Here is a 27,854-nt window from a genome sequence, read left to right on the forward strand (position 1 = left end):
ATTGCGATCTTCTGAAAACAAAGTTTAGAGGGCAATGCTAAAAAAAAAATATTGGTAGTAGATTTTGCAATTAGTCAAAACTATCAAGCTTGGGCCTATAAAATTCTTAACTAGTGATTATTTTTTTTTGCATCATAGAATAACTGAGCAAATACATGCTAAGAGCTGTCTTTAAAATTCTACCCAAGAACAACTATGTGATGTATGAAAACAATCCTTTGTTATATTGACAATACAGATTCAATTATATCTTCATATAGTGCATATGTCAAGGTAAAGTCAGGAAGAACATACACTGAACAGACTATAAGAAGGTTTTTTGAGAAAAACATTCAAATTTCTTCTGCTCTTATACCCAAAGTGAAGTGTATCTAAAACATAATTCACCTTTTTCTGAACAGAGTTGGAGTTTTTGGTATAACAATAGAGTCTTTAGACTGGGGGAAAATAAACCTGCAACATTTTTCTGCTCATGAAGAATTGAACGAAGCGCTTAGCATACTCAATTCGGTCAGCAGTTCAGTAAGGCGTTTGGCAACTGCCTTGTGTTTTACCCGCTGCATGGCTCTGTGTGGAAAGAGTTATCTCATAATCTAGTCATTCTCTGATCTCCTCTGCAATGTCAATTATTTGTAAAATGCATCCCAAATATAATGTAAAAAAGCAAAACTTTTTCCCTTCCAATTCTTGTTTTATTGCTCTGCTCTTGTGGAATTAACTGGGAATTAAAAATAAACTTTAAATTAAAAGACAGAACTGAAGATGCCCAGGTTTATCATCAGCTCAGCTGAACAAAGCTTTTTTTTAAAGGTATTAACAGGCATATAATATAATTACCCTCCAGGACCCAACTCAGGCAAAATGGTTTATGTATCTCTTTCAGAGAAATGCTGTGGAACAGATTTGTTTAGGCCAGTGCCCTGGAGCAATAGAATGAGCCTCTGGTGATTCACATTTTAATCCTGATTCTCTCACTAATCGGCCTAGGATTTCAGAACGGTAACTCGACCTCTAGGTATCAATTTCTTATCAGAATAAAAGTAAAGGGTATCAGGATTTCTAAGATCTTCTCTGACACGCTTAAGTATTGACATGCCTAAGATAGGGGGGCTCAATTTGAATCAAAGGAATACTGGACTTTTCCCCACTGTTATCATTAGCTCCTTATCCGAGGCTTTATTATCCACCCTGTTCATCAAGGTGGCAAATTCTCTATTATTTTTGCCACGTCTAAAGTGTTTTCTTACCCCTTTTTCTGACGATTGCTTACCTCATTCTCTTCCCCTCTTATTGTTTCCTTCACTTTATTTCTTTTAAAAAATCTTTAGGGCCATTTTTAGCACATTTATCCCCTAAATGCTGCTAAATTTAAGGCAGTATTTTATATAATAGAACCTTAATATTTCTGCACGTTCCATTTCTCCTTCGTTTCCACTCCTCTTACTTGGACCCGAATTAGGGTGTTCAGTGATTAAATGTACTTTGGGTTACTACAATATGTTGTGATCAAGCCTCTTTTACTTTGCCTTTTTTGTTTCCTTCTTAATATTCATGTGACTCTACCAAGTTACTAATATGACTGTTTTTAAGTGTAGTTTTAAGTGTAGTTTTAAAAAGCACAAAATAAACGGAAACAATGTCCACATCTAGAATGGAATGAGTGTTTGATTCCCCAATTAAAAAATTTTCCATTGACTCATCTTGGTAAAAAGCACTATGTAGTAACCTAGATCAAATCCTGCCATCAAGGAATATGATATCAGTACTATCTCAAACTGAAAGGTAAACCCACATGTAGTCTGGGGAGTTTATGAGGTCTTCCAGCCATAGAAACTAATGTTTTTTTTTAATGAAAAAATAGTAAATAAAAGACCAGGTTCTCACTGATTTTAACCTACTTTGGGGCCACAAGAGCTGGTTTTGACCCAATACAGTCATTATGATTATGATTGTAGTTCCCCAAGTACTTCTGTCTTTATTTGTGGGTGCTTGGTGGGTTGCTTGGGGAAACTTGAAGGCTGATGCTAGCTAGCCCAGGGCAGGAAGCAGGCAGGTCAAAAGGGTTCCTGGTGCTGAAGAAGGACTCCAATTCAATGTAGGACTGTTTCCCTGAGTTAATGTTTGGTATCTCAAATATTATGATTTTTAAGAATCTTCCATTCAAGTGTTATTCATTCTGAAAATTTAAATTACTGTGGACAAACATAATCACTGAGTTCACTGTCATTTTCACAGTGTCTGATGGCCTCACTAGACAAAAACATCAGTTCCTCTTCAGTCTTCAAAATACTTTTCAAATTTCCACTTCTGATATGGCTTCTTTGGGTCACAAGCAGCAACTTTCAGGGTCTTCTGAGAAAAATTCCCTTCCAAGCATAATAACTGATGATAGCTTGCAAAAACAATGTGATTTACCTGCAGAGAAAGGGGATCTGGGGATGAGCCACAGACTGAATTTGACCACTGAGATGTAAAGAAATGGAAACCCATAAAAATAAGTATTTACATTTTTGATTATTTAGGAATTATTCTAACTCAATTAATAACATAAACACAGGCTTTAGACACTATTAATTTTGTCTCTCTCTCAAGTTAAGTTCTCACACTTCAAAGAGGAATTTTCTGATCATATGGCTGATTACTATATTATTTAAAGAAAATATTACCAGATGGCATTTGCTATATTTGATGGATGATGGCTCCTCACTGATGGTAAGAAAGAAAAAAACACAAACCATGACAAATAGTGAGTTAGTTCATTTCTTAATTAAATCCATGCCTTAGAATGCAAATTTGAAATACAAAGTGCTAGAAAAATGATGTATTTCATTTACAAGCTCCCCACCATAATCTCTGAGTACATAATGCCTGATATCCAGAAAATTCAGGTGTAATCAGGAAAAACATCAAAGGTACTTCAGGGCTCTATTATTGCTTAATATTCATTGATATCCTAGAAATGATCAATAACCTGCTTAGAACTCACTCATAACTTTATAATTTTTTCACCTATCACACTTCTCAATTATCCAGGACTATGACAAAGATAATTTAAAAAATTTATATATATATATATATATATATATATATATATAATACTTTAAGAATATTATCAAATGGGGGGACTTAATAATCATTTATTTTACAGATATCCCTACAAAAAATATGTTAGAAAAAAATAGACCTCTGGTAAAATCATTCTAAATGCTTTTATCTATTGAAGCATTCAGGATGTAATTGAGATTTTACTTAGATTACCAAGTGTGACCTCTGCACGGACATGGTGCCCCTGGACCATCAGCCACATCACCTGGGAGCTAGTTGGGAATGCTGAGTCTCAGCCCTGCCATGGACATATTGAATCAGAATCCGCATCATAGTAAACTCCTTTGTGAAACTTTGGAAATCTGGTGCTTGTATAAACTCAAGGTTTTTTGTGAAGGAGTTAGACTTGATCAAAATTATTCTGGATTATCTACAATATTCTGCTGGTGGATTGTAAAGAGGTAGCTAAATAACTGGTTCCCAGCCCAAAGACACTTGATATGAGAACTAGTGGTGGAGAGGTATTGTATTTCCCAAATCCTAGAAGCCACCCATGAAACTATTCACTTTTATGTGGCCATAACCTGGAGCATTTGGGGAGGGCTCACCTAGAGAACAGCATTTAAATGCTGATTAATAAACGTATAACTTGAATAACTCATTGGTATCCAGAGTCGAGCTCACTATTACCATTCCTCCTTCCATGAAGGTCCCGACTCCGAACACCTTCTGAAAGGAGAGAAAGGCTCCTGCCAGTCACAGTCTTATTTTCCACTTCTTTTGCTTTTTAAGACTTTCATGTCTTGGGGGACTTAGAAAGTTAAGTATGAAAACTACCAAAATACTGAAAAAAGAAGAACAGCAATTTTCAAAATCCTCATCTCTATGACATCCAGCAGCATGAGATGGGGGAACCAAGGCAGAAGGTAGCTATATACCGTGTCACAAGTCACGGCACAAACAACGTAGCAGAATAGCTTTCTAATTTTTGCCATCTTAATTCAATCCCCTTCTTCACAAATTGGCTTACCATTTCAGGAGAGTGAAATTAAACCTATATAAAAATTGGCCAGCTCTGGCTAGGCGTCTCAGTTGATTGGAGCATTATCCCATGCACCAAAAGGTTGAGGGTTCAATCCCCAGTCAGGGCACATGCAAGTTTGATCCTGGGGTATGTACGGGAAGTGGCTGATCTATGTGTCTCCTTTCTCACAACGATCTCTCTCTCTTTCTCTCTCTCTCAATCTCTCTTCCTCTCCTTCTCTCTATCTAAAATCAATGAACATGTTCTTGGGTGAGGATTCAAAAATAAAATTAATCCACTAATAAGCCTTAAGTTTCTCAGTGGGGCCAGCCCAGTTGGTAAATAGCCCTATGTGATTTAAGGATGGCCTGCTTCTAAATATTTTCTCACCAGCCTAAAATATTTTCTATTTTCAGATTCACTTCTGGAGATAAAGATTTTGTTCTCCTTCTTATATTCTCTCTCTCTTTCTTTTTCATTCTCTTCTTCCTCTCTCTCCCACCCTTCTTTTTCTCTTTTTCTTGCTCCCTTGCTCCCTCCCTCCTTTGGCATAGAGTTAGGGAAGCAAGAGATAAGATGTGATTTATTTGGTATGTAGTTATAGATTTTTCCAACACTATAAAACATAAAAATAGCAGTTTATACACTAGTAATTCCTCATTTTAAAAAATAAGTCAGCAATAACCATTGCCACTAAAGAGAAAAAAAATATTCAGGAGGGATTAAAATGTAACAGAGAAAATAAAAAAGGAGATAAAACTAGAGAATGTGTGGCTCAGGCCCTGATTTTGACCCTGGGCAGGAAGAAAAATATCCTAAAGAGAATAGTCCCTGGCTGTGATATCAAAAGAAATGGAGGCACTCCAAGTAAAGCAGCATGCTTACTTTGGGGCCAGCCCTGAGCAAAATAATGGTCTCCATATCTCAACGCATTTAGTGGATTTGGTGGCTACTCCTACTGAGATAGTGGAACATTTGAGAAGGCCGGCCTGACAGTATTTCTGCCACTCCAAGATCCTACATGAATGCTTCTGACTTTGTACCCTGTTAAAATAGAATTGGGAAAAGCTGAGAGGACTTTGTGTGAATAGGGCATTACAGGGGTATTCTGGTAAATATTAATCACTGGACCTCTGGAAAAATACCCCCTGACTTGTAACATGGATGTAAATATTCCCATCATGGCTGCTTTCAAGTTGCCAAAGCAGTATCACTGCAAGTGTCCTTGGCAAGCTGGTGGGAGCTGACTCCAGCATCCCCAGAGAGCTGAGGCCTCTGGAAACCCAGTGCATGAGATGTGTTCCTGTTGGCAAGAGGCAGAATGTGCATCCAGATGCACAGTGGAATGCAGGCCTTGTGGGGAGCACACTGCTTCCTGCTTTCCCCACATATTCTCCCTATAAGGTTTTCTGGTAAACAATGCAAACCAATTCTCACCCATAAGCTTGCCTTTTGACATTGTTCATTGGCTGAAGCAAATGACTTTTAGAATCAGATGATGAAAACTACGTAACTAACAAAACCTGGTGATTACCATTTAAAATAACTGATTTTAAATAAATTTGTAAAAGAAAAAAATTTGATGATTTGCAAAAAATACATTTATCTCTCTGTAAGAACTTTTACATTGCCTTTATTGTCACATGCTCTTTTATGTCACATTTCCTTTAAGGTTGGATTTGTGGTAAAGAAGGGATTCGAAGATTGTGCTTACCAGTCCTGAATGGAAGACTGATGTTGACTTATGCAGCCATTTCAGCCCTTTGTTTCTGTTGTCACAGGGGTGCAGCCTCAGGGCCCCCTTATCAGGGATGGGAGCCAAGCACCACTCTCCATGTTTGATGAGTCTTAACCAGGTGTAATTAAATTGCTGTAGCTGTGGGAAGATGAGTAGGAGAAAAGTCACTTTGAGCAGAAAATACAAGTTGGTTAGTTAGTTGCAATAATACAACTTAGTACAGTTAGTACATTCATGTCAATAAATATCATTTCAGGTGTTCTGAGGCCCAGACGTTGCTGATGCTTGAAGGATGGGAGCATGCAACACCACAGGATTATGGCCTTGAGCCATGGGGGCTACAGGGAGGTCAAAGTCAAGGCTCTAAAGTACCTTGGCAGAAATTATTACGTTTCTTTGTTTAATACTATTTAGACAATTGGACTTTTAGGAGTGTTAAGAATCTTCCTTTGCTGGTAGCACAAGGGGTCATCAGGTTGCTGCTGTGTGAGTGCCCCCAGTTCATAGAAACTGCTCTTGAAGAAGACTGGTTTTGGGGAGTCACTGGGTCTAAAGGTCTAAAATAAATACTGATTCAGGTAATAGAACCACTTGTCAATTTTTATATATTTTCTCCAGTTATTTACAATCTAGTACTATCTGCCTGCTTGATATACTATAAGGTTCTGGGTCTGTGGGAAACTGTTGTTTTACACCAATGTAAACATATTAGGAAAAAAATAGGCTGCTGGTAAAATCATCCTAAATTGTTTTATCTACTGAAGTATTTGGGATGTAACTAAGATTTAACTTGGATTACCAAGTGTCCAGGTGTGACCTCTGCATGGGCAGGGTTCCCCTGGACCATCAGCCTCATCACCTGGAAGCTAGTTGGCAATGCTGAGTCTCAGCCCCACCAAGGACATATTGAATCAGAATCCGCATCATAGCAAACTCCTCAGGTGATCTGTGGGCACATTAATTTTGAGAATGTGGAAGAAAAGTGGGTTTTATGGGAAATAACTTTGCAGGGTGATCTGATCATAAATTCCTCACTGGTCAGATCATGGTGGGTATTCACCCCTGTCCATTTTTCTGTGCATATAGGTTAACACACCTTTGCCATGTCCCCTGAAAGACCCCTTCTTCTAAACATGACCACCGTTTCAGACCTCTGTTTCCAAAGCGTGAGAGCTAAACTATCCTGTAATCCAGTCCCCTCCTTGCTCTCTCCCACATATAATCTTCCTCACATACCCACTTTAATCTCAAATTCATAAAATAAACGGCAAAATGGTTATTCTCTGGAGCATTTGAGATCTTACTCCCTGGCATATGCCATCAGTTCGGCTCAAATAAAGTAATAAAAATTCTCTGTAGGTTTGGATATTACATTGTCAAGAAGCATAGACATAAGTCATAGCACAAGGAAGCTATATAGCTACTAAGAAAAGCTAGATATTACCTTGCAAAGGGACATCTCACCTGGTTGAAAAGTTAACTAAAGACTTTTTAGGTAAAATGAAATATGGGGCTTGATGTTTCCATCCTAGGGTTTTATTCCTTTTGCACTTAAAAAAAAATAAATGCTGTAGTCAAGGGCTTGATATTAAGCCTCATTAACTCTGGCAAAAAATAAGTTAATTTTCATGAAGTTCCTTTACTTTTTATTTTTCAAACAAACCACAAGAAGCAGAAGGTGAAAAAAGGTAACAAGACCAAAAGGGAGATAGCATCTGGGGAAAGCAGGGTTGCATAATTCATACCTTTTCCTCTTAGCATCCATCTGAAAGACTCTGGTTCTTAGACCAGACTTTGGGTTTTCAGATAAAATACTGAATTATCAGACCCAGAAAGTCACTAAATGTTGAGTCTTGAAGGATTGCATTATTCAATATTTTACTTTCATATAATTTGGACTAATTGTAGTTTTTGTTTTACAATGTGTGAATTATTTCCTCTTTGAATCATTAATACATGCAAGTTATTTCTTTCAGTTGATTTTTGACACTTCTCTTTCATGTCTCCTTATCTTTCCCAATTGAGAAAGAGTTCCCGTAGCTGCAAGTTTACAATCCATAGCTGGATTGTGGCCACAGAGATGACAAAAAGGCCTTTGCTTCTAATAGCAGCTTAAGAGGTAGAGGTGGGATGTGCTTGAAAATGAAAGCAGTATCTCTGAGTCAAATCAAAGCAGTAAGTTTCAACAAGCCTATGTTATCATCTTACAATAATTTCTCTGACAAAGAGGGACCTACCATTTTAGGGGACTAAATTCAACTGATGAATCAATGTCTTGTGAGTCCTATTTGGCACTCAAGCCATAAACTGTCCCCACAGAATAGGAATGGATAGGGAACCTGTGATGGAGAGAGAGGTGCCACCTCCCGGAGCTATGGAGTCCCTGCTCTACTCTCCCAACCATTGTGCTCGGGTTCATGGGAGCTTTGCTGCAGGAATTTCCACCATGGATCATGGGTTGTGTGATTTACATTATTTTCTTAAGATACGAAAAAATGGGGGCAGGGGATAGAAGCAGAGAATGAAATTGCTCCCTGAGATTAATTCTTTAAAAATATGTCTTGTCTTTTTTTATTACTTTATCTTTATATGTAATATGTTATTTTTCACTTTTTTGTTTCTGTTATAGAAGTGAACATCTGTGGAGCATTAAGTGTTAGGTATTATTCTACATCCTTCAAAATATTGCCTAATTCACTCCTCACATAAGCTTTAGGATAGGCACTCTTATCACTGCCATTTACCCGAGGGTTAAGAGACTTGCACAGTTAACACTCTTTGCAAGTGATGGAGCCAGAAACTGTGCTCCTGGCGGGTTGACTTCAGTACCCACATCTTTACATTTAGTGGTGGAGCTTCTCATCACCACCATCATGATTATATAAAAATTAACTATCGTTTCTATAGGAAAAAATTAATTTCTAGGGATCTGATGAATGTGTCACACCCTTCACTCATCAACTACTCCAGTGTCATCGACTGCACCTGCTGTGAGAGAGAGAGACCCAGCTCAACCTACCTCGCTGCTCCCGTCACAGTCTCCCAGAGTGGCTGTGCTGTTCTCAATGGAAATGCATTTTCCCAAGGCCACGTTAATCAGCTAGGAAGCAACATATAAGATGTGCATTAAGAAAAAATATTTTAAATTAGAGCAAGACATTCAGAAAACACAGAATATAAAACTACAATAAGGTCAAATGATAGTTAATAGCTTAGCAGTACTTAGCACTATAGGATTTTAGTGGTTGCTATCTCTAACAGAGACATAATGTGATCTTGCTAAAGTACAGCTTCAATCTGTCAATTTAGGCCTGTGATCTAGCCACAGAGCCAACAAACAGAAGCTTTTAATTAACCCTTGCCTGGAATGCTGAACAGGGAATGAGCAAAAGGTGGCATGGGAAGTAGTTATTTTCTTGGCTCAAGTTTGATGCATATATTAAAAGTCATTGCATATACTTACAATTTAATCAAACCAAGAGTTACAGGCTGTCTTGCCAGGCTAACTCCTCCAAACTAGCTGACTGCTTAGATAGTAAATCATAGATAAATTGAGTCCTTCAAGAACAGCAGATTTCCAGCTGATTCCCTGTCAGAATCTTCCTAATGACTCAGGCAAGCTACAATTGATTACAGGAAAGTCACGAAAGCTAATATAGAGCCAAGCTTAAAGGCAATTCCTGGCAGGTCCCCAGATTTTTAATGGATTTGCAGGGTCAAATATGGAGGCAGCTTTCTACAAGTCACCATTTAATGCAGAAAAATGTTGATTATCTTGCTCCCTTTGACATCCTGGGCAGGGCTAACGAGATGGTGGGTCAATAGTGCAATTTAGACTTCTCCGATTTGTAGAAATGCTGCGTGGAAACATGTTTCTACTCTGGAAAGCCTGCTGACGTGGGAGCCAGTGAGGTGCTAGTTGCCAGGGACACCGTCAGTGAGCTTTCCAGTTCCAGGTGCTGAGCACAGAGCTTGAACTCTGGGGTGCTTGTGGTGCAGGCTGTGTAGCTCACAGATTTGCCAGCGTTCTCAACTCAGTGCTCAGTGGGTTGTCCTCACTTTTACATGCATAGCTTAGCTGGCCAGAAAGTAAGGGGCACTTTCAGGGACCAGAAAAGGCAGAGTTAAAAAAAAAAACCCAGAAAACTAAAAGCAAGTGGAAAAAAACTGCAAATAATGTAACTAAGGGACCAACAATTTAAGGATAGAAGAAAACTTGGCCATGGATAAGGCAGGGAGGTAGAACTGTGGTCTTCCACATAAAGATGAAAAACTAGAGTAGGACCCTCAGTGGAGTGGCGTACTGGGAAACCAATTTACCCATTAAGGGAGTGAACAGGGAGGCACAGAGAGACCCCAGGGAGGCTAGATTCTGCCTGGGCTAAAACCTTACAGCGACCTTCCTTTGGGTTTGAGATGCACATTTACACTACTTGTATCACACATGAACCCTGATAGACCCTCAAGACAGACACAACGTAAAAACAGTACCAAGTTTGTTAGTTCTGGGATAGCTGGAATGCAAACACCATTCTAGAAGGGCAGGAACTCTGTCGGAAATCCTCAAAGAAAGCCCTATTCACACTTTAAAATGGCAAAAATGGAGAAAACCATCCGCCCCACCACCAGTAAATGGGAACAGTCACAATGCACAGAAGAAATCAACCACTGTGAACTTCAGAGAAGAGAGTTAACAGAGATGCATGAAGGTAGAATAACCCTGGAGATTAAAGAAAGGAAGTGATTTCTCAGCTGTTCTTTGGATCTTAACAGAGATAAATATGAACTCCTGTACTTGTGGCTTGTTTAGAAACTATTCTGCCTTTGACAAAAGTGGCTGCCATGTAGCTGCACAGGTGCTTTTCCTCCAGAACTTCGCAGAGCCTTCAATATGTTCATGTTCAGCTTGATGCTCTGGGAGGGGATTCGTACGCGTGGTTGCCAAATGTATTTGACCGAGGATTCCTATTTTTGGCAGCACAACTAAAAACATTGCCCAGAACAATATTTGGAAACCCAGGGTTCAACAGATTTCTTTGTATTTATTTTGTATAATTTCTTCTTCCAACACTGAAAGGCATTAGAAGGTAAGCGAAATCTTTTCTATCTTTGCCCCCCTTCCCCACTGCACCTGAAGATCTGTTTCCCTTCCCTCTTATCCTCTTATCAGAGATTACTGGAGAAATTTCCTGGAGACATGGCTTTTCTTCATAACTAAGTCTATGAAGTGCTAATAAACTTTTATTGTATATTCATTATGAATGACTTTTAAAATGGAGTATTTATTTTATTTTTAAAGAATTGCATACGTGATTTTATGACAAGCCATTTAAATATCTCTTGTTTAGAAAATCAGGTGGTATATCAATTTTAAACTTTTCATTTTGAATTATTTTACTGCCTAATTTAAAAATGGGAGTTACTCCCACAGTTTATCACAGAATTGTTAAGCATTAGGCTATAGGCCATTTTCTAAGAGTTTTATCCAATGTAACTACAAACTATTGGTGAGGTTATTTTATTTATGCCAAACATTTTCAATTTAATAAGAAATGGTTTGTTCTCATTTTTAAAAAATAATTTCACTGGACTTAATTCCTAAATATATAGGTTGAAAGAAGGGAAAATGTGAAGCAAGTAACAAAAGTCACGGAGTTGATTTTTTTGGAACTTTTTAAGATCGTCTATCCAAAATAAAGGTCTAGTTAATCTTACTCTGCATTGCTTGGAAAAAGGTCTTATTTTTTTTTTTAAATGGTAATAATGCTCCCTACTGGTTGCTTCAGGGGGAAGCAAATGGCATCTTTATTAAAATTTGTCTAAGAAAAGCAACAAATAGTGACGGAAAATAAAAGAAAACAATTTGTTAAAATAATTTAAAAAAATTTTGCATTTGATATATAATAACTCCGGTATCAGCAGATGGCTGTTTCATTAGGAGAGTTCTTCAAAAACTTCGTAGGCAGGCAAACAAGGCAGTCTCGCAGAGGAGGCAAAACACAGTTTTTTAGTTCCCTCTGGTGGTTAAAGTTCAGTAATGCTCTTGCTGAGATTTTGTTAGGACCAGAAAAATTACTATGGTGGCATTTTTTTCTTTCCTTCTCAAGACATATTAAAAAATATAAATTTATTTTACAGCCATAACACTTTTAAAAATTATTTATTTATTTTTAGAGAGAGGGTAAGGGAAGGAGAAGGAAAGAAAGAGAAATATCAGTGTGAGAGAGAAACTTCGACTGTTTTCCCCTCATGTGTGCCCCAACCAGGAAATGAACCAACAAGCCAGGCATGCACCCTGACTGGGAATCAAACTAGCAACCTTTTGCTCTGCAGCACAAAGCCCAACCAACTGAGCCACACCAGTGAGAAAGCCAGGCATTTCATTTGAATAGTGTATAAATCCAGGTCATTCTTCCTAATGATTTCTCTAAGAGAAAACATCAGATTGAACCACCTCAAGTAGTGCTATTCTATTTTGATCTATAGAGATGGCAATTTTATAAAATATTATAGTACATACAAATAAGTCATATGTACCCATTAGTCAGTTGAATTTTATAAAAACAGAACAAATTTTCAGACTAGTTTCCTCTCTTTCAAATTCTTCCAGGGTCTCCCTATACCAACCAGGAGAATGGCTTTACTAAGTCCTTGTCATCAGGATATTTGCTAGGAAGAGAGTGGTTGGACTGCAAACTCTACTTTCTAGGAAGAACTGGAAAAAATTGGCTTTCAGTTTTCCCTCTTCCTTGATTTTTTTTCTTAGCTTCGTACTCTATCCAACCTATCTAGCTTGGTTTCTTTTCTTCGGTACATTATTACATTGTGCCTTGGAATTTTCTTTGCTATTGTCAAACAATTTGTTATTTTCAACCCATGTTGGAAACCTATCAAACTCTGATTAAATCATGTCATCCTGTACTTAACCCTACTCAATAACTTACCATTACATTCACAAGAGAAGGAAGGTGGGGGGGGAGGAAGGAAGGAAGGAAGGAAGGAAGGAAGGAAGGAAGGAAGGAAGGAAGGAAGGAAGGAAGGAAGGAAGGAAGGAAGGAAGGAAGGAAGGAAGGGAAGAAGAATTCTTACTCTGCCTACAATGGTGTAAATAATCTGACTCTGTCCTGTCTTTTCAATTTCATTGGGTGCCATTCTTGCGTCCTTCACACCCTGACAACAACATTCATCTTTTCCCAGTTCTTGAATGCCTCAGGCAGTCGCCTGTCTTAGAGTTTCTGCACAAGAGTTCCCTCTGCCTGGGGCTCTCTTCTTTAGAGCTTGGCTGACAGTTGGCCTTTCAGGCCCAGCCTTCAACACCGCCTCAGATTTGACCACTCTAACTTGGAAGAATTTTCATTTGTGGATGGTTCCCTAAATGAGAGCTATTATATTTATTTATACTTCATTTGCTTGTTCATTTATAATCTTTTTCTATTCTCAACTTTAAGCTCCACTAAAAAGAGGTCAAGCCTACATTATTCACCACCCTATTACCCACTTTTGAAATATTGCTTGGTTTATTGATACTCAATAGGTATTTGCTGAATTAATCATCAACGTGGCTGCCTGGAAGCCTTCCTCAAATTTACCTTTATTTACTCCTCAACTCTGCTTTGTCTCATCGACACTCATACTTGCTATTTATTTATCATGTAATAATATTATTCCTTCCCACACATTTTCAAAAGTGTTTTGGCACTTTATTTTTATGGAGTCAGACTTTGAATTACTGCTTGAACTTACCACACCATGAGCCCTCACAATGGGAGCCTTTAAGTCCGGAAAAACGTTTTCCAAGTACCATTTGAAACTTTTGCACTTTAGTTTCTTTCGAAGTTCTCGTTGCTGGGTGAGGTTTCCCACATCAAGGCCTTGGTCTATGAGGTGGTCCCCATGGCCATAGAACAGCTCCTTGTACTCATCAAGCCAGACCTCAGCCACCCGCACTAAGTTGCGTTCCACTGTCTTCATCCGGTCTTTGGGGAAGGAATACGGATTGTCATTTCGGAATATGTGGCCCACTCTGGAACAGGGAACGATCTCGATTTCACCACCACACATCCATACCTAGAACAGTTTAATGATAAGCATCAATGGTCCAATCACTGTCCACAAATTAAGGACAATTAATGGCAAGAAACCACATGATGACTCCCTTCCTCCACCTTGTGTGAAGTGGTTGTCTCACCTTCTAAAATTTCCAATAGAAAATGAAACTCAACAAATGTATTTACTTCTGTATATTGCTGTGGACCATTTTAGGACTAGTCAAATATACTTTTTTCCTTCCCTTCCCTGCAATGTAAATTTCTTTTTCCTACAGAAATCCTCACAGAATTTCAAAATGTAAATGAGTTCCTGCTTTAGTTGAATCAGGGAAAGGAGTATATATTTATGGTTTTTTTTAAACACAACTTGAAAACCATTCTTGTTCAGGAGTTCAAAGTACTATCCTTTTTTACTATATGTCACCCCACTTCCTAGGAAAACAGTTGCTCGTTGGATGCTCTTTACTAAGGTTGTTGCCATGGCTTCCTTAGATATCAATCAATGGTTGTATCATTACCCAGAGTTGTCTGATATGTCCCAAGTTGCCACACTGTGGCCTTTGGTGGCATGCCCTGGGGTCACTTTTTGTACTTCTGTCACTTGTGCTCTCCAAGATGAGCCATCAATGAATGATTTAATAACTCCTAATGTATTAGAAAAATCTTCTAGGAGAGTTATTTTATATTAAGTATGAATCCTACAGCATTTACACCGAATGGCAGACAATTATTTCCCTCACATTCAGATGCAGAAACAGTGCTGTGAAATATTAGGGAACTCTCATACATTTCATGAGTGCTATTGATTCTTCCAAATTCAATCTTGGATATGAAAACATTAATCCAGAGGCCCTAAAATTTCTGTGAAATTTCCTTCCAGAGGCAGTAACATATCTGATTGTATTAGTAAAAAGAAACCGTTGATAAACTCTTAATTGGAAATAGAATTTGAGAAATCCTTGGTAATACCTTGAATGACAGCTCCATATTTTCTCCACCCCAAACATCAAGTCCAGGGTCATATGTTCCAAGCTCAAAAAAGTAATTTTTATCAATAGAAAATAATCCACCTGCCATGACAGGGCACCTACAAAAAGAAAAGTTTTTTTTTCCACACTTGCATGTCATGGGAGCTTGACTTTTAGCACAGATCCTCTGTACAGCTGTGATGGACTTGGGGGGCATTTCAGAATGGCTACCATGTGTGAGGTCTTGGAATGGAGTCACAAACAGCACTTAAGGGACGAGTTCCCTGGTTCGTGCTGGTACAGCTTAGTTAGAGTCAGCAAAGGTGGGGCCTGGAACTTGGATTGTCTGTATCCCAGATTACTCCCAATATAGTCTCTTCCAAACATTGTGTTAAATATAGTCTGAACTCTGTCACTACACTGACCCTCAATACGGGAGTCTGAAAAAGGCAAAGAAGTTCTTCAGGAGCAGGATCAGAGCAAGAGCGTTAAATTCAGGCAGATCACACACACCCAGGTATTAATCCTAATTTCTTCTATTAATCTCCATGTATCCCAAGAAAAATTACTTAACTCTCCTAAATCTTAATTTTCTCATCTCTATAATAGGGATACTACCACCTCTCTCCTATGGTTATAGACTGGGTTAAACACAGAGAGCTTGATGAATATAGTATCCCTGTTTCACTAGCTAGGAACGTCAATCCTGAAAGCACACACCTGGCAAGGGATGCATGTGTTTTCTTAAGGATTATAAGCTCAAGGAAAGCATGCTGCAGTGCATGGACTGGTCTCGGGCTTTCTCTGGGAACTTGCTGCCTGGAGTCCACATAGGTTCCTTTTCCAACAGGGAAAGCTCAGGGCTCCCACCGTACAGCCTGAGGATGATGGCCTGCTTGTCCCCAGGACTCCTTGGGGGAAGTGTCAGGAAGTCTCCACTTTGGCTTCAGGTATAAATTGTGTCCTTCAGACCATCTTCTCCACCAATAAAGCCTCAATTTTATTTCATATCCAGCTTCTGTGTCTATTTACTAATTCATTCACAGAAGTTTGCACCCCTCCCATGGAAATAGTAAGACTAGACTAAAAAAAAACTTAACAGTAGCTATTATTATTATCATGATATTCTATTACTATTATTTGCTCTCTTAATTTTTACTCATGTTGACTTTAATATTATGTATGTTTATATAGCATTTATGCAGCATATTCATCTAGCTTTACATTCTTTTAGGTTGTAAATCTTAGAGAACAAAAATCATGTTCATGAATTTCTCTATATTCAGGGTTGACTAGGGTGCAACTGACCATTTAAAAATGAGCTTTGGTAGTCGGAAATTAATTTCTTAAGAAAATTTTATTTACTTTTGGTAATGTATTGGCTACAACTACAAATCTTTTTTATTGATTGACTTTAGAGAGAGAGAAAGGGAAAGAATGAAAGAAACATCAATCTGTTGCTTTACTTGTTTATGCATTCATTGGTTGATTTTTGTGTGTGCAACAACCAGGGATCAAACTCACAACCTTGGCATGTTGGGATGATGCTTTAACCAATAAGGCTACCTGGCCGGGGCTACAAATGTAATTCTCAATGTCCTAGAGAATGACAGGACCTACTTCTTTTGTAAAATTGCTTCCTATACCTTTACAAAAAGACACATGACTGCTTTCTAATCTTAAATGTCACACACTTACCTTATTATATCAGTTTCTTTGATCTTGTGTTTTGCAACAACGTCTGGAGGAATTGTTCTCCAACCAAAGTTCATGGGCCACACAAAGATGCCTCTTTGAAAGTTGTCCACTGTCATGTAACTAGTCCAGGGAAAAACCAATAGTGCTACCTGAGATCATACGTGTATACTTAACCAACCTGACGCCATGTCTTGTGTAATGAATACAATAAGTGTTTCTGTAGATGATTTTAGATCATCACAAGATTTTAAAGGCCATTTCAAGAAAATTTTAAGTACAATTTACTTTAGTGACCCATTGGCTATCTTGCTTATTTTGAACTTAAATAATATTATAGCCATTTTGAGGGAAAAAAACCCAACTTACAGGCATGAATTTTTTTACCACAAGAAAATTTCATCTTAAGGAAAATAAATATTTTTCAGTTCAGTTGAATAGAAAGAGAAAAGAACTGGACAATGGTGTTAAGGGTTATGAATTTATGATAATCAAATAATCAGATTTGCCCACTCTGATCCTAAGATATCTACCATGCATTTCCATTTATTTAAATTGATACACTGTGTATTTCTTAGATTTGCAAAATGCACACATGAGGAATATGACCAGTACTGTCTGATGTTGCTGGCTAAAAGCCTCACTTGGAAGTATCTTGTAGAACATGACAGTATTACCTCATATCCTTATCATTGATGACTTCGATTACTGGACAGGCTACTTTTTTCCTACTTAAATAAACTCTTTCCAGAAGAGGTTCCAACCAGCCAATGTTACATTCCACGTGAGAATCTAAGAATGTCAATACATCACCTAAAAAGTCAGAAAAAAATTTATTTGAAAATGTGATATCAGGTCTTAGATATTGTTCCTAAAGTGTGATTGTAAAGGCATTAATCTTTCTTTCTCACTGAATTCCTTGTCCCTATAGTTTCATTGTACAGTGAAATCACAGAAATTTTGTTTCTTGCAGTTGTGGGGGGCAAGTATCATTTATGCTTGGAAAGATTGCTCAGCCACTTAGAATGGGTAGCCAGGACTCTGCAGGGGAGACTCAGCATTGGAAGTGGTTGCTCATGTCCCTTGTAAGGAGATGTGTCCCACTAACTGAGGGGGTGGAGAACTGGGACTTTGTTTTGCAGAAGAACAGGAGAAGTTTGAGATTCCAAGTTTGACTTTAGAAATGTTAAAGAGGAAAAACTGTTCCACGTAATAGGGGTAAAAATAAGTTGAAGTGGAACAACCAGGATGACTAGGCGGTAGTGTTCAAAAGGGTATAGGGAAGCAGGGACGACTGGGGAGTTGTTTAGTGGGTACAGAGTGTGAGTTTTGGAAGATGAAGAGAGTTCTGGAGGTTGGTTGCACAACCGCATGAATATGTTTCACATTACAGAATGGTGAGGCACTTAAACATGGTTAAGATGGTAACTTTTACGTTATGTATATTTTATCATAATTTAGAGAGTAGCAAGAGAAAACAATCTTAGAGGCCAGAAATATTAAGATGTATTCTTTTTAATTAGTTGTGTGAAGCAACACACTTTCTCTTCTCTGAAAATCTCAGCAGCATCTAAATTGTTACAAATGGTGTGTGTGTGTACATATGAGTGTGCATGTGTGAATATTAATAACAGGATAAACATGGCTCCTGGCCAGAATCCTACTTTAATCTTTGTGGTTCCACCACAGGCCATGACAAAGGCTTTTCCCTGCAGATGTCATGAAGGAAGCCACCCTCCCCACGCCAGACTAGGAGCACAGCTGGTTGCTACAGTATCTGAAGGGAACTACAGTCTGGGACTCGGACCTTCCCTCTCCCTCAGCTGGACACACTTTCATGCATACCTTCATTGTCCAGAGTTTTCCATTTGGAGGCCTCTCTCTCGACCAGTAAGTGTGCTCCACCTTATGGGAGGTAGTTGGATCTTTTTCTGTATTCTGACTTGGTATTTCGGTATCTTTCCACTTCTAGCCCTCTCCCTTCTCTCTCACCCTGCCCCCCACCCCAGGGCCACAAAATAGAAGGGAACTTTTATTCTGGACTCTTTCCACAGTGAGATTAATATCTGCTCTTATCCACCAATTTAGCACTGCTCCAAGGAAAGAAATAGAACATCGAGGGAGGCAGCCAGTGCTTTCTTCTCATTTAGCTTCTTTCCTTACACAATTGCAGTAAGTGATTAAAGGCTTGACTCTACTTCCCTGTTGGATTATTGGGCTAATCGATCACTCTGACACCTGGCTGCTCTCCTCTGCTCTTGAGAAACCTTTAATAACGCCATTTATCATCTATTAAGTGCTTACTTTATGCCAGACACTGTTCTAAACATTATATATTGTTATCGTATTTAATCCTCACAATAAACCTGAAGTGTAGGTCTAATTTTTATTCCCATTTAAGAGAGAAGAAAACTGAGGAACAAAGAACTTAGGTAACTTTTTCAAGGTTGCACAGCAAAGCAGCAGCATAATATTAGAAAATAGTTCATTCCATAGCCTGAGTTAAAAAAAAATGGCATGATGAGGCAGAACTTTGAGTACAGGAAAACTTAAAGTAAATGTAGGAGACAGTAGTGGGCACAGAACAAGATGAAAATAGATATCTGGGTGATAGATCTTTATTCACTAAAATCTATAGGTTACCTCTCAAGCTACCACTCAAATTAATCAGTATGTTATTAATTACCTGATCAACACTGGCACTTTGACATGAAGGTAAAGAGCCTATTTTAGCCAAAGTCTTGCTGGGGCATGTTCTTGAAAAGGCTCTTCAGACCAGAGCAGGCTGTACTAGTCAGAAGCCCTGCATCCCAGCCAGGTCCTCTGCTCTTGGAGACAGCAGTTACATGTCCTGATCAGGCTGTGAGTGTCCTAACTTTAGGGAATTATAGCTCGTTTCATAATCAAAGGCCATTTCTTTTAAGGGTGTCCACTTGCACAGACCTTCTCCTGTTGTGGGAAGGTTTGCAGGGCCATCTGGGTGTGTAAAGCATGTAAATGTAGTCTGTGAAGGCCCCTCTGGCTAGCGGCATGGTAGTAGAAGTTGTGGAGATTTACAGGACGATTGCTCTTCAGGAGTCCTCAAAGTTGGCTGGAAGCTAATGTCACTTCTTAACGTTAGCCAGCTGATTGGAATGCAAGCAGCAATGTCAAGTATGTTGCTAAAGGCCATGAAGGAAATGAAAATCTGATCTGACTGGTACTGAGTGTCTCCATCTTCTCAGCACTCCTGCTTCCACTCATTCAGATCCACAGGTTAAAGAATGGTCTCTGCTAGTCCCTGTCCCTATCCCCACAGCAGGCTTAGAGAGTCAAAGGGGCTTTGACCCACTTCCTCAGTCCCCAGTGGCACCAGAATGAGTCCCCAAACTTGTATTCAATTCTTGCCTGTCCCAGATCCCCACAAAGCTTCTCATTCACTTGCAGTCAGGACCCATGGAAAGTAGCATCTACCTAAATCATAGGATGAAACTTGATACTGTATTTCAGGAGAGAAGAGAATCCTACCATGCAAGAATTGCATTGCTTCACATTCAGACATTTTATTAAATAAGATCTCAGGAATCAGAACAAGGAGCTGTGTAGCTACCTTGGGTGGGATTTCTAATTGTCCTGGATATTGTCAGTGGACATTTTACACACTGTTCCTGACTCTGAGAGACTGCAGGGCAGAGGGAAATGAACATAGGATCAAAGTTACACAGAACTGCCTTTATCCCAGTGCTGCTGCTGCTCTTAGCCACATTAGATATATTAATTTTAACTTCTTTGAGCTCTATTTTGTGGGGATATTTCTAAGATCTACCCAATACCTAAATTCTTAATATATGGTATTATTAACATTTTTTTCAATGAGTGTTTACTACACCTAGAATAATTAATTTGATCTTGATTGCCACCTGGCAGGTTGCTGTTTCTTAGGAGTAAGTCCAAGTAGTGTTGGAGTGCTTGCATGTGAGTTTCACTGTAACTTATTTCTTTATTTATTGGACAGTCCACAGCTGCTCCATGTGCCCAGCAGCTTTGGCTCCTTTTGGAGCACGGACACCCACTTATATTTAGCAGACCAGCTTGAAAGATTGCTGCCAGCACCAATTAGTGCTGGAGAGCTGTGTTTAGGGTTCCCGGAGGCATGTGGACCTGGCTGGCCATTTGATTTCACATAATGATTTATAAGTGATGCTAAGGAAATCACCTGTTTGGACTTCACCAGAAACAAGTTGTGGAAATTCACAGGACTGCTTCTCTTCAGGAGACCTGACGTTGCTTCTTAAAGTTAGCCAACTGATTCTTTGGACTGCAAGCAGCAATGTCAAGTATGTCGCTAAAGAAGACCATGAAGGACATGGAAGTCTGATCTCTACTCTGACTCTCTGGAGTGTACTACTGAACCTGCCTGACTACAGGCTCTTCCTGGCAGGGCAATAGGCCACGACCAGCTGGTTGGTTTATTTCCTTTGACCTCAACCACCCCATCTCTTCTTACTTCTGTTGCTTGTGTATAGGGGTCTTTCCCTAGAGACTCATTGACCATGGCCTGCCCTTTACATTTTGAAATTGTACTTGGACTCTCTAACTCCTCACTCCCAGTAGAAAACTGACTGGATCTGATCTTTTTTCCTGAATCAGATTCGGATGATGAACCTATCAAGCCCTGGAACTTGAATGTGTAGCAGACATTGCTAGTGATCAGAGTGTCACTGCTTTGCCCTTATTATTTTGTAGAAGGCTCTTTCACAATTCCTAACAGTGATGGTAGTCGAGACTGAAAGGGGCCACTTGACTTCCGTTTCTTCAGGTCCTTGACTCTCCAACCTCATCCTTGCCCGTGGCTCCTCTGCCCAAAGGGTAAATCTATAGGGAACAGTAGGTGTCAAGACCTGTCAAATTCTGAACTCAGGTTCTCTTTTGATCTCTTCATTTACCTAAGGCATTCTAGAGAACATGTCTGCCCTGAAATCTTCACTGATCTCTGATTACAGAGACTCTTCAGATCCAGAGATGCCTCCTGCCTGTGTGCTACTTGTGAGGTTGGGGGGTGGCTGGGGAAGGTGTGGGGGTGGCTGGGGGACTCAACAGGCTGAATATCTTCACTCAAGGCTGGTCCTTGGGTGGTACTTGAATCATATCGTTGGCTAAAGCTGATACAGGATTCTGAATCCCCTTGAATTCTCTGTGGGGTTCAGGCAGTTGGATATATCCTTACACAAGGCTGTCACTAACTTCATCCAGACACACCTTTCTGTTTTCTTCCAAACTCAGGCATTGTCCCTTCGCTCATGCTACTCAAAGTGTGGGCCATGAACCTTGCTGTCTACAGGAAGATAGAAACAGAAATTGAGAACATGTGTTTTAAAACTTTAGCGTAGTTTGCCAGAGTAATTTATTAATATTATCATCTATGGACAATTTTATATAGATGTGTATATATATATAACATGTATATTATATATACAAATATACATATGCATATGTGATATATAGGATAAAATTGTGCATATATAGTACATAATAACATTATTTATATATCAATATACATAGTGATGGAGGCATGAGAGGGGAGGAGAAAGGAGGGAGGGAGGAAGGGAGGGAGGAGAATAGAGAGAGAAATTGCTTATTTTAAAAAGTGAATGCCAGTTAATAAAAGACAAAATAATAGAATTAGAAAAATAAATTGGTGGGTCAGTGTAATAATTGATTCAAGGATTCAAGCACTGATCATCACTGAATGCTAAACTACTAGATAAAGTCTTACGAGGAAAACAGGATCCTTGCAAGGATCAAAGCACCACTCTACCTTTTACTTCTCACTACCAAAGGAAAACTCTAGCTGCCAATACCTTAGCCAAGAGCTCTAAATTTGTATCTCCAACAGTGGGGCAACTTGACATCATGTGCATCTTGATTTGAAGCAATAAGTGCACAATTTCTATCACCTATATAGTTCAATTCTATGTAGTATTCATACAAAAAATATTTATATTGTAGGGAACATGAGGAAAGAGGAAATTTTAGAATGTGTTTAATGATACAAAACAAATGGCCTATACTCTTCAAAAAAACCCCAAGTCAATGGGAGTAAACAACAGTTCAGTGTGGCAGCATTGTCTCTTTTCCATTGACAGACTAAGGAGATCAAACAGCCAAATGCAGTGCATAAAATTTAATTACACCTCAAACATCAAAAGAAAGAACAGCTATGTAAAATATTTTGGGAGCAATGAGAAAATTTGAAAAGAGCACTCATTAGGTGATATGTAGGTATGAAAGTTCTCCTTATATAAGAGAATGTCTCTTAGAAATGCCTCCTAAGGTACTTAGCGTAAGTGCCTTTTCAAAGTTCAGGAAAGAAGGTGTGTATATGCAGACATGTCTGTGTATGTGTGTGATGAAGCACGTATTGCAAAAAATGACAGATATTTGGGTATGCACTATATATACTACTATTTTACATTTAATGTATAATTTTTGAACGTTAAAATAAAACAAAAATATAACCAACCAAAAACAATTAGCAGCTTCTCACCTGTTGCATTCTGTGCCCCTGCCAGTCTGGCTCTTATTAAGCCATGTCTCTCTTTGAGGCGAAGAATCCGAACTTTTGGAAATTGAGACATGTACTTATCCAAATTATCTTTTAGGTAATCTAAATGAAAGTTTAAAGAGTAACAAGAAATCATTTAACTAGATCTGGATAATACCAGAAATAGTGCTTCCTCAATATCAAAGTCCAAAAACTATAATATTTAAATTTAAAAAATTCAGTTGCCATTGACATACAATATTATTATCATGTGTAAACCATAGTGATTAGACATTTATGTAATGTACAAAGTGATCTCCCAATAAGTCAGGTACCCATCTGACATTGTACATTAGTACAATATTATTGACTGTATTCCCTCTGCTGTACTTTATATCCCTGTGACTACTTTTATAACTGGCAATTTGTACTTAATCCCTCCATATTTTTCACCCATTTTCCAACATTCCTCCCATCTGGCAAACATCAATTTGTTTTCTGTAGCTACGAGTTTGTTTCTGTTTTGTTTGCTCATTTATTTTGTTTTGTTTTTAGATACCACATACACGTGAAATCATATGGTATTTGTCTTTTTCTCTCTGACTTATTCTACTTAGCCAAATACCCTCTAGGCCTAGGTCCAGCCATACTGTCATAAATAAAATATTTTATTCCTTGGGCCATGATTTTATTTTCTGATGTGATTGTCTTGGATGAATTTTTGTCTGGATTCAATACTCTCGGGTGAATTTTTGTCTGTTATCTTAAATCCCACGTCCTTCTTTTTAGTGCTGCCAAATCACACAGAGGCGGGTTCACCTTTTCTGAATACGGGGGAAATTTTAATCTCGAAATTAATAAAAGTTGTACAACCCTTCCCCCTTACAAAAGTCCACTCTAAAGCCCAGGGAAGAGACTGAGCATTATATGCGAATTGAAAAATTTGCAAAAGCAAGATAGCACAACTGTCATTGTTTAAGAACACTGTTACTTCTTAAGTGTGACATCCCTGTCTAGTCAGTCATACCCACTCTGTTTTGTTGGCTGGCCAAAAATGGATCCAGCTAAAGAAACTTTTTTTTGTGTGTTTGGTTTTATGAGGTATTTTGATGTGTCTTGCTGTCACTTCTAAGTGTAATTGAACTATTAACAGATATTCCAGGGAGAAATGGCTTCTGCTACTCACATTCCTATTAAAGTCATGTTGTTTTTCTTAAAGAGACTCCATAGAAGCTTCAGGTACCACAAAATTTGTATATGTCATTCCTAAAGAGATTATTACCTGCTTAGTAACTACACACTATTTCTATTTATGCTTTGTTAAAGTTTTCAAGTAGTTTTCCTTAGGCAACTCACTGTTCCTGTGGCTCCATGTGATTCTGGTCAGAACTCTGAGACTGAGGAAGGAAATTGGCTGTCACTGTGGTCATGATCAAGGTTCAGCTGTTCTATCAAGGTTTGTCACCTCTTCATCATTTTCTAAAAGTGGGTTGCATTTTGGGAATGCACAGTGTGTCAGTGATGAGACCACTGATAGTCATGAGACCACTTACATACACAAATTCTTTGACCATCCAAAGAGAGATTCTGCTCTGTAATAAACAAAACAGAGGTAAAGCCCTACCATGGTGGACTGTGCTTTTGAATGGTTAGAGCCTTGTCTCTCTCATACCATTGGAAATGTGTCTTCTGAACACCTACTTACCTGAAAACATATGCTTTGCCCTTGAGGAAGAAGCCATTGGCCTTCCATTTCCTTGTTTTCCGTAAAGTCTAACTCAAGTTCAGGAGTGCCAAATTCGTTTTCACTGGGGGCCACATTAGCCTCGCAGTTGCCTTCAAAGGGCCGAGTGTAATTTTAGGACTGTATAAATGTAACTATTCCTGACTAGGGGCAAGGAGCTCAGTGGTGCTGCCAGGTAGAAACAAGGTGCCGGGCCAGATAAAACAAGGTAGAGGGTTGGATTCGGCCCACAGGTCTTATGTTTACCACCTGCTCTCTAGTTATAAGAAAGGCATTCTATTAATTGTGGGGTATTTGCTTATTAGATCCCATGGAAAGATATTTGTGCAATTGTAGAGAACATCTGGTAGTGTACATCGCTTCTACATGATAGAGAAGTCACAGCTAAAAGGAAGTTTGAGGAAGCCAAGTAAACGGGATCCTAGATGCTAGTTAGAGCTGGCTTTCTGTATCCCATAGATGCTTGGTGAGGCACCAAATGAAACAGTGATTTGGTGTTTATAAAATATGTATGTTTTTTTCAAATTACCCTGTAATGTTGCCATCCATCCAAAATATAACTGTCTTATATCAAACTTTATTTTTTAGGACTGGTTTTCTTACCTTTGGTGCTAAAGTCATCCACCAGCAGAATCTCCTTGATGAGATGAGGAGGAGAGCGATTGAGGACACTATGAACAGACCTCAGGAGAGTGGACCATACCTCATCCACAAAGCACATGATGACACTGGTGGTCGGGAGGTTATTGTGAACTAGCTGCTTTGCACACCTGGGCCAGGACACAAGCAGAGCACACACCATGTGCTAATAAAGTCCACAAGATGGTTTTAAAAGTTATAGAGTGCAATTGTGTATAAATATGCATACCTATCTAGTTATCTATCCATCCATTCATCTATATCTATGTATATCAAAGAGAGTACTATTGTGTGTTTTTTCTTAGGGAGGAGTACAAAAATAAACGAGCAAAGAAAGAATGGCCCCCATTCTTTCTTTAGTGTTTCTATAAAAAGGCCAACAGTGCAAGACATGAACACATCCTGTGGAGGCAGCACACTGTGGTGGAAAGGACATAGGCTTTGCAAATGGTTAGACGCTGTTTTGAATCCCACCACCAACATTTCTAAGATCTTCATTCACTGATACCTTACCTAATCTCTCTGTGCCTCCATTTTCTCCTGTGCAAGATGAGGTAACGTTTCTAACTAAATGGAGGTTTACAGCCTAATGAGAATGTATGTAAAATGTCTAGCACAGTTCTTGGCACAGAAATTCACCAAATGGGAGCTATTGGTATCCTAATTAGATCGTGTACCACAAGAGAACATTTAGAATTATATAATGCTATCAAGGAGTTAATGATTGTCCTTCCAACTGGCCTTCTGCCAATGGCAAGTGAAAATATCTTTCTGCTACTCTGCATGTAAATGCATTAATAACAAATTACATATATGTGTGTGTATATATGATGTATATAATAATTAGACTCTTTAGCTTTTTCATCTCTTTTGGGGTTTCTTGCTGAGACTCTGGCTCCTAAAGATGAGCCACAGTTGAAATTGTTTGCTGGCACAGAGATGGGAAGAAGGCCAGGGTGGGAGCTGGAGTTCAGGTGCGCCGTAATTGGTCTTGGTGTTTTTTCATGCCGTGCACTGCATACTGCCCCACTGCTGGCATTTTTCCATCTTCTGCCTGTGTTACTATTCACGGGATGGTACCCAGTGGAATCTCACAAAGAAGATGTGCTACCCTTTATCACAACCACTGTTAGCAATGCAATAATTATGAAGATCACGAGTGAGTACTATATTCACTCTTTGTTATTTCTATATAAACCCTGAATCAATGGCATGTCTTTCTCTTTTTATAGGTGAATAATTGAAATCATGGGGAGACTAGTCCATGATTATACTCTTAGTAAATGTCAGAGTGGGGACTCTGCTTTGCTTACTACAGTGCCACAAGCATAATAATTCTTTGATAATTATGGACTCAATGGATTGAATGAATGGAGTTAGAATGGAGCTTAAGTCAAAAGTTTAAAAGGTGGAAAGTTATATTTTCCTTCGAGATAGAAAGGAAAAAGATGGTAATATATACTGGTAAATTTAAATATCTGGGATGAGAAGTTGAAAGTATTTGGAGCTCATGCTGGATGAAAGGTTATTTGCTTATATAATAGGGTAGAAACTTGAGAATGACAGAGAATATGTGGGACTCACAGTATGAACGATGGGAGACCATGCTGGCTGCCCACACATACACACACACACAGAGTTCTGAGGGGCATTGAGCACTTTCCTGCATTTTGATATCCTGGAATTTTGGTCAAAATACAGTGTGGTTTCCTCTACCAGTGTCTGGCAGCCTAGATGTAGGAGAAGATAAAGCAGATTGTTGGATTAATCCAAGTTTAGGGGTCATCACAACAAGTGAATTGGAAAGAGAAGTGGCAAAATATTAGGAGGCTACTGATGTAGAATGATTGAATGTTTCATCATGGGCTCTCATCTGGGAAAGAGGAAGTAAAGTTAGAGGAGTAGAAAATGACAGGGGAGGTAGAAAAGACATCAATGACTTCCTATGACTTTTTAAACTGTATATTGTAAATTAATGAGAAATATACATTTCACACTTAAATGTTCTTTACAAGATTTGGTGCTGAAAAATAAAGCAGTTCTAAAAAGGAAGGGTCAGCTGCACAAATTCTGCATGAGCCACCCAGAACAAACAAGCTTAGCTGGGAAGTCCTGAGGATTGTGTTATGGCTAAAATTTGGTTGCCTATAGGGTCATCTAGTAACATGGGGAATAATTAACTAAGAACACTAATGTTCTTCTTAAGTGAAACTTCTTATATTCTGAAATCAGTAGACTTTGGTCTTTTCTAGAAGGAAGTTCTAAGAAGTGTTATAATGCTAGCAGGTCTGACATTGAAGGTAGGAAAAGCTCTCTGAGATCTGAGAGATTTGGGGAAGGCATTGCCACTCTCTATGCGTCTGATCCTCCATTTGCTGCAGCTGGTCACAGAGCCTTAACTTCACCATGGAAACATATATGCGTAGATTA

At 38.8% G+C, this 27,854-nt stretch overlaps 1 protein-coding gene across 1 annotated transcript in view; it reads right to left on the reverse strand.

The window, feature by feature from the left end:
* Positions 1-1,941: 1,941 nt before the first annotated feature.
* GALNT5 (polypeptide N-acetylgalactosaminyltransferase 5) overlaps positions 1,942-27,854 on the reverse strand; it is a 36,805-nt gene continuing 10,892 nt past the window's right edge. The window contains exons 2-10 of the mRNA XM_037138322.2: positions 25,389-25,555; positions 23,045-23,164; positions 17,196-17,331; positions 16,522-16,641; positions 14,825-14,942; positions 13,551-13,874; positions 8,827-8,907; positions 5,784-5,945; positions 1,942-2,415 (exon numbers count right to left, since the gene is read on the reverse strand). Coding sequence (XP_036994217.2) covers positions 2,275-2,415; positions 5,784-5,945; positions 8,827-8,907; positions 13,551-13,874; positions 14,825-14,942; positions 16,522-16,641; positions 17,196-17,331; positions 23,045-23,164; positions 25,389-25,555 — 1,369 coding nt within the window. The 3' untranslated portion in view covers positions 1,942-2,274. The remainder of the gene's footprint in view (positions 2,416-5,783; positions 5,946-8,826; positions 8,908-13,550; positions 13,875-14,824; positions 14,943-16,521; positions 16,642-17,195; positions 17,332-23,044; positions 23,165-25,388; positions 25,556-27,854) is intronic.

The sequence above is a fragment of the Artibeus jamaicensis genome, unplaced genomic scaffold (assembly GCF_021234435.1).
Source record: "Artibeus jamaicensis isolate MK-2021 breed Jamaican fruit bat unplaced genomic scaffold, CSHL_Jam_final contig_1832, whole genome shotgun sequence".
NCBI lineage: Eukaryota > Metazoa > Chordata > Mammalia > Chiroptera > Phyllostomidae > Artibeus > Artibeus jamaicensis.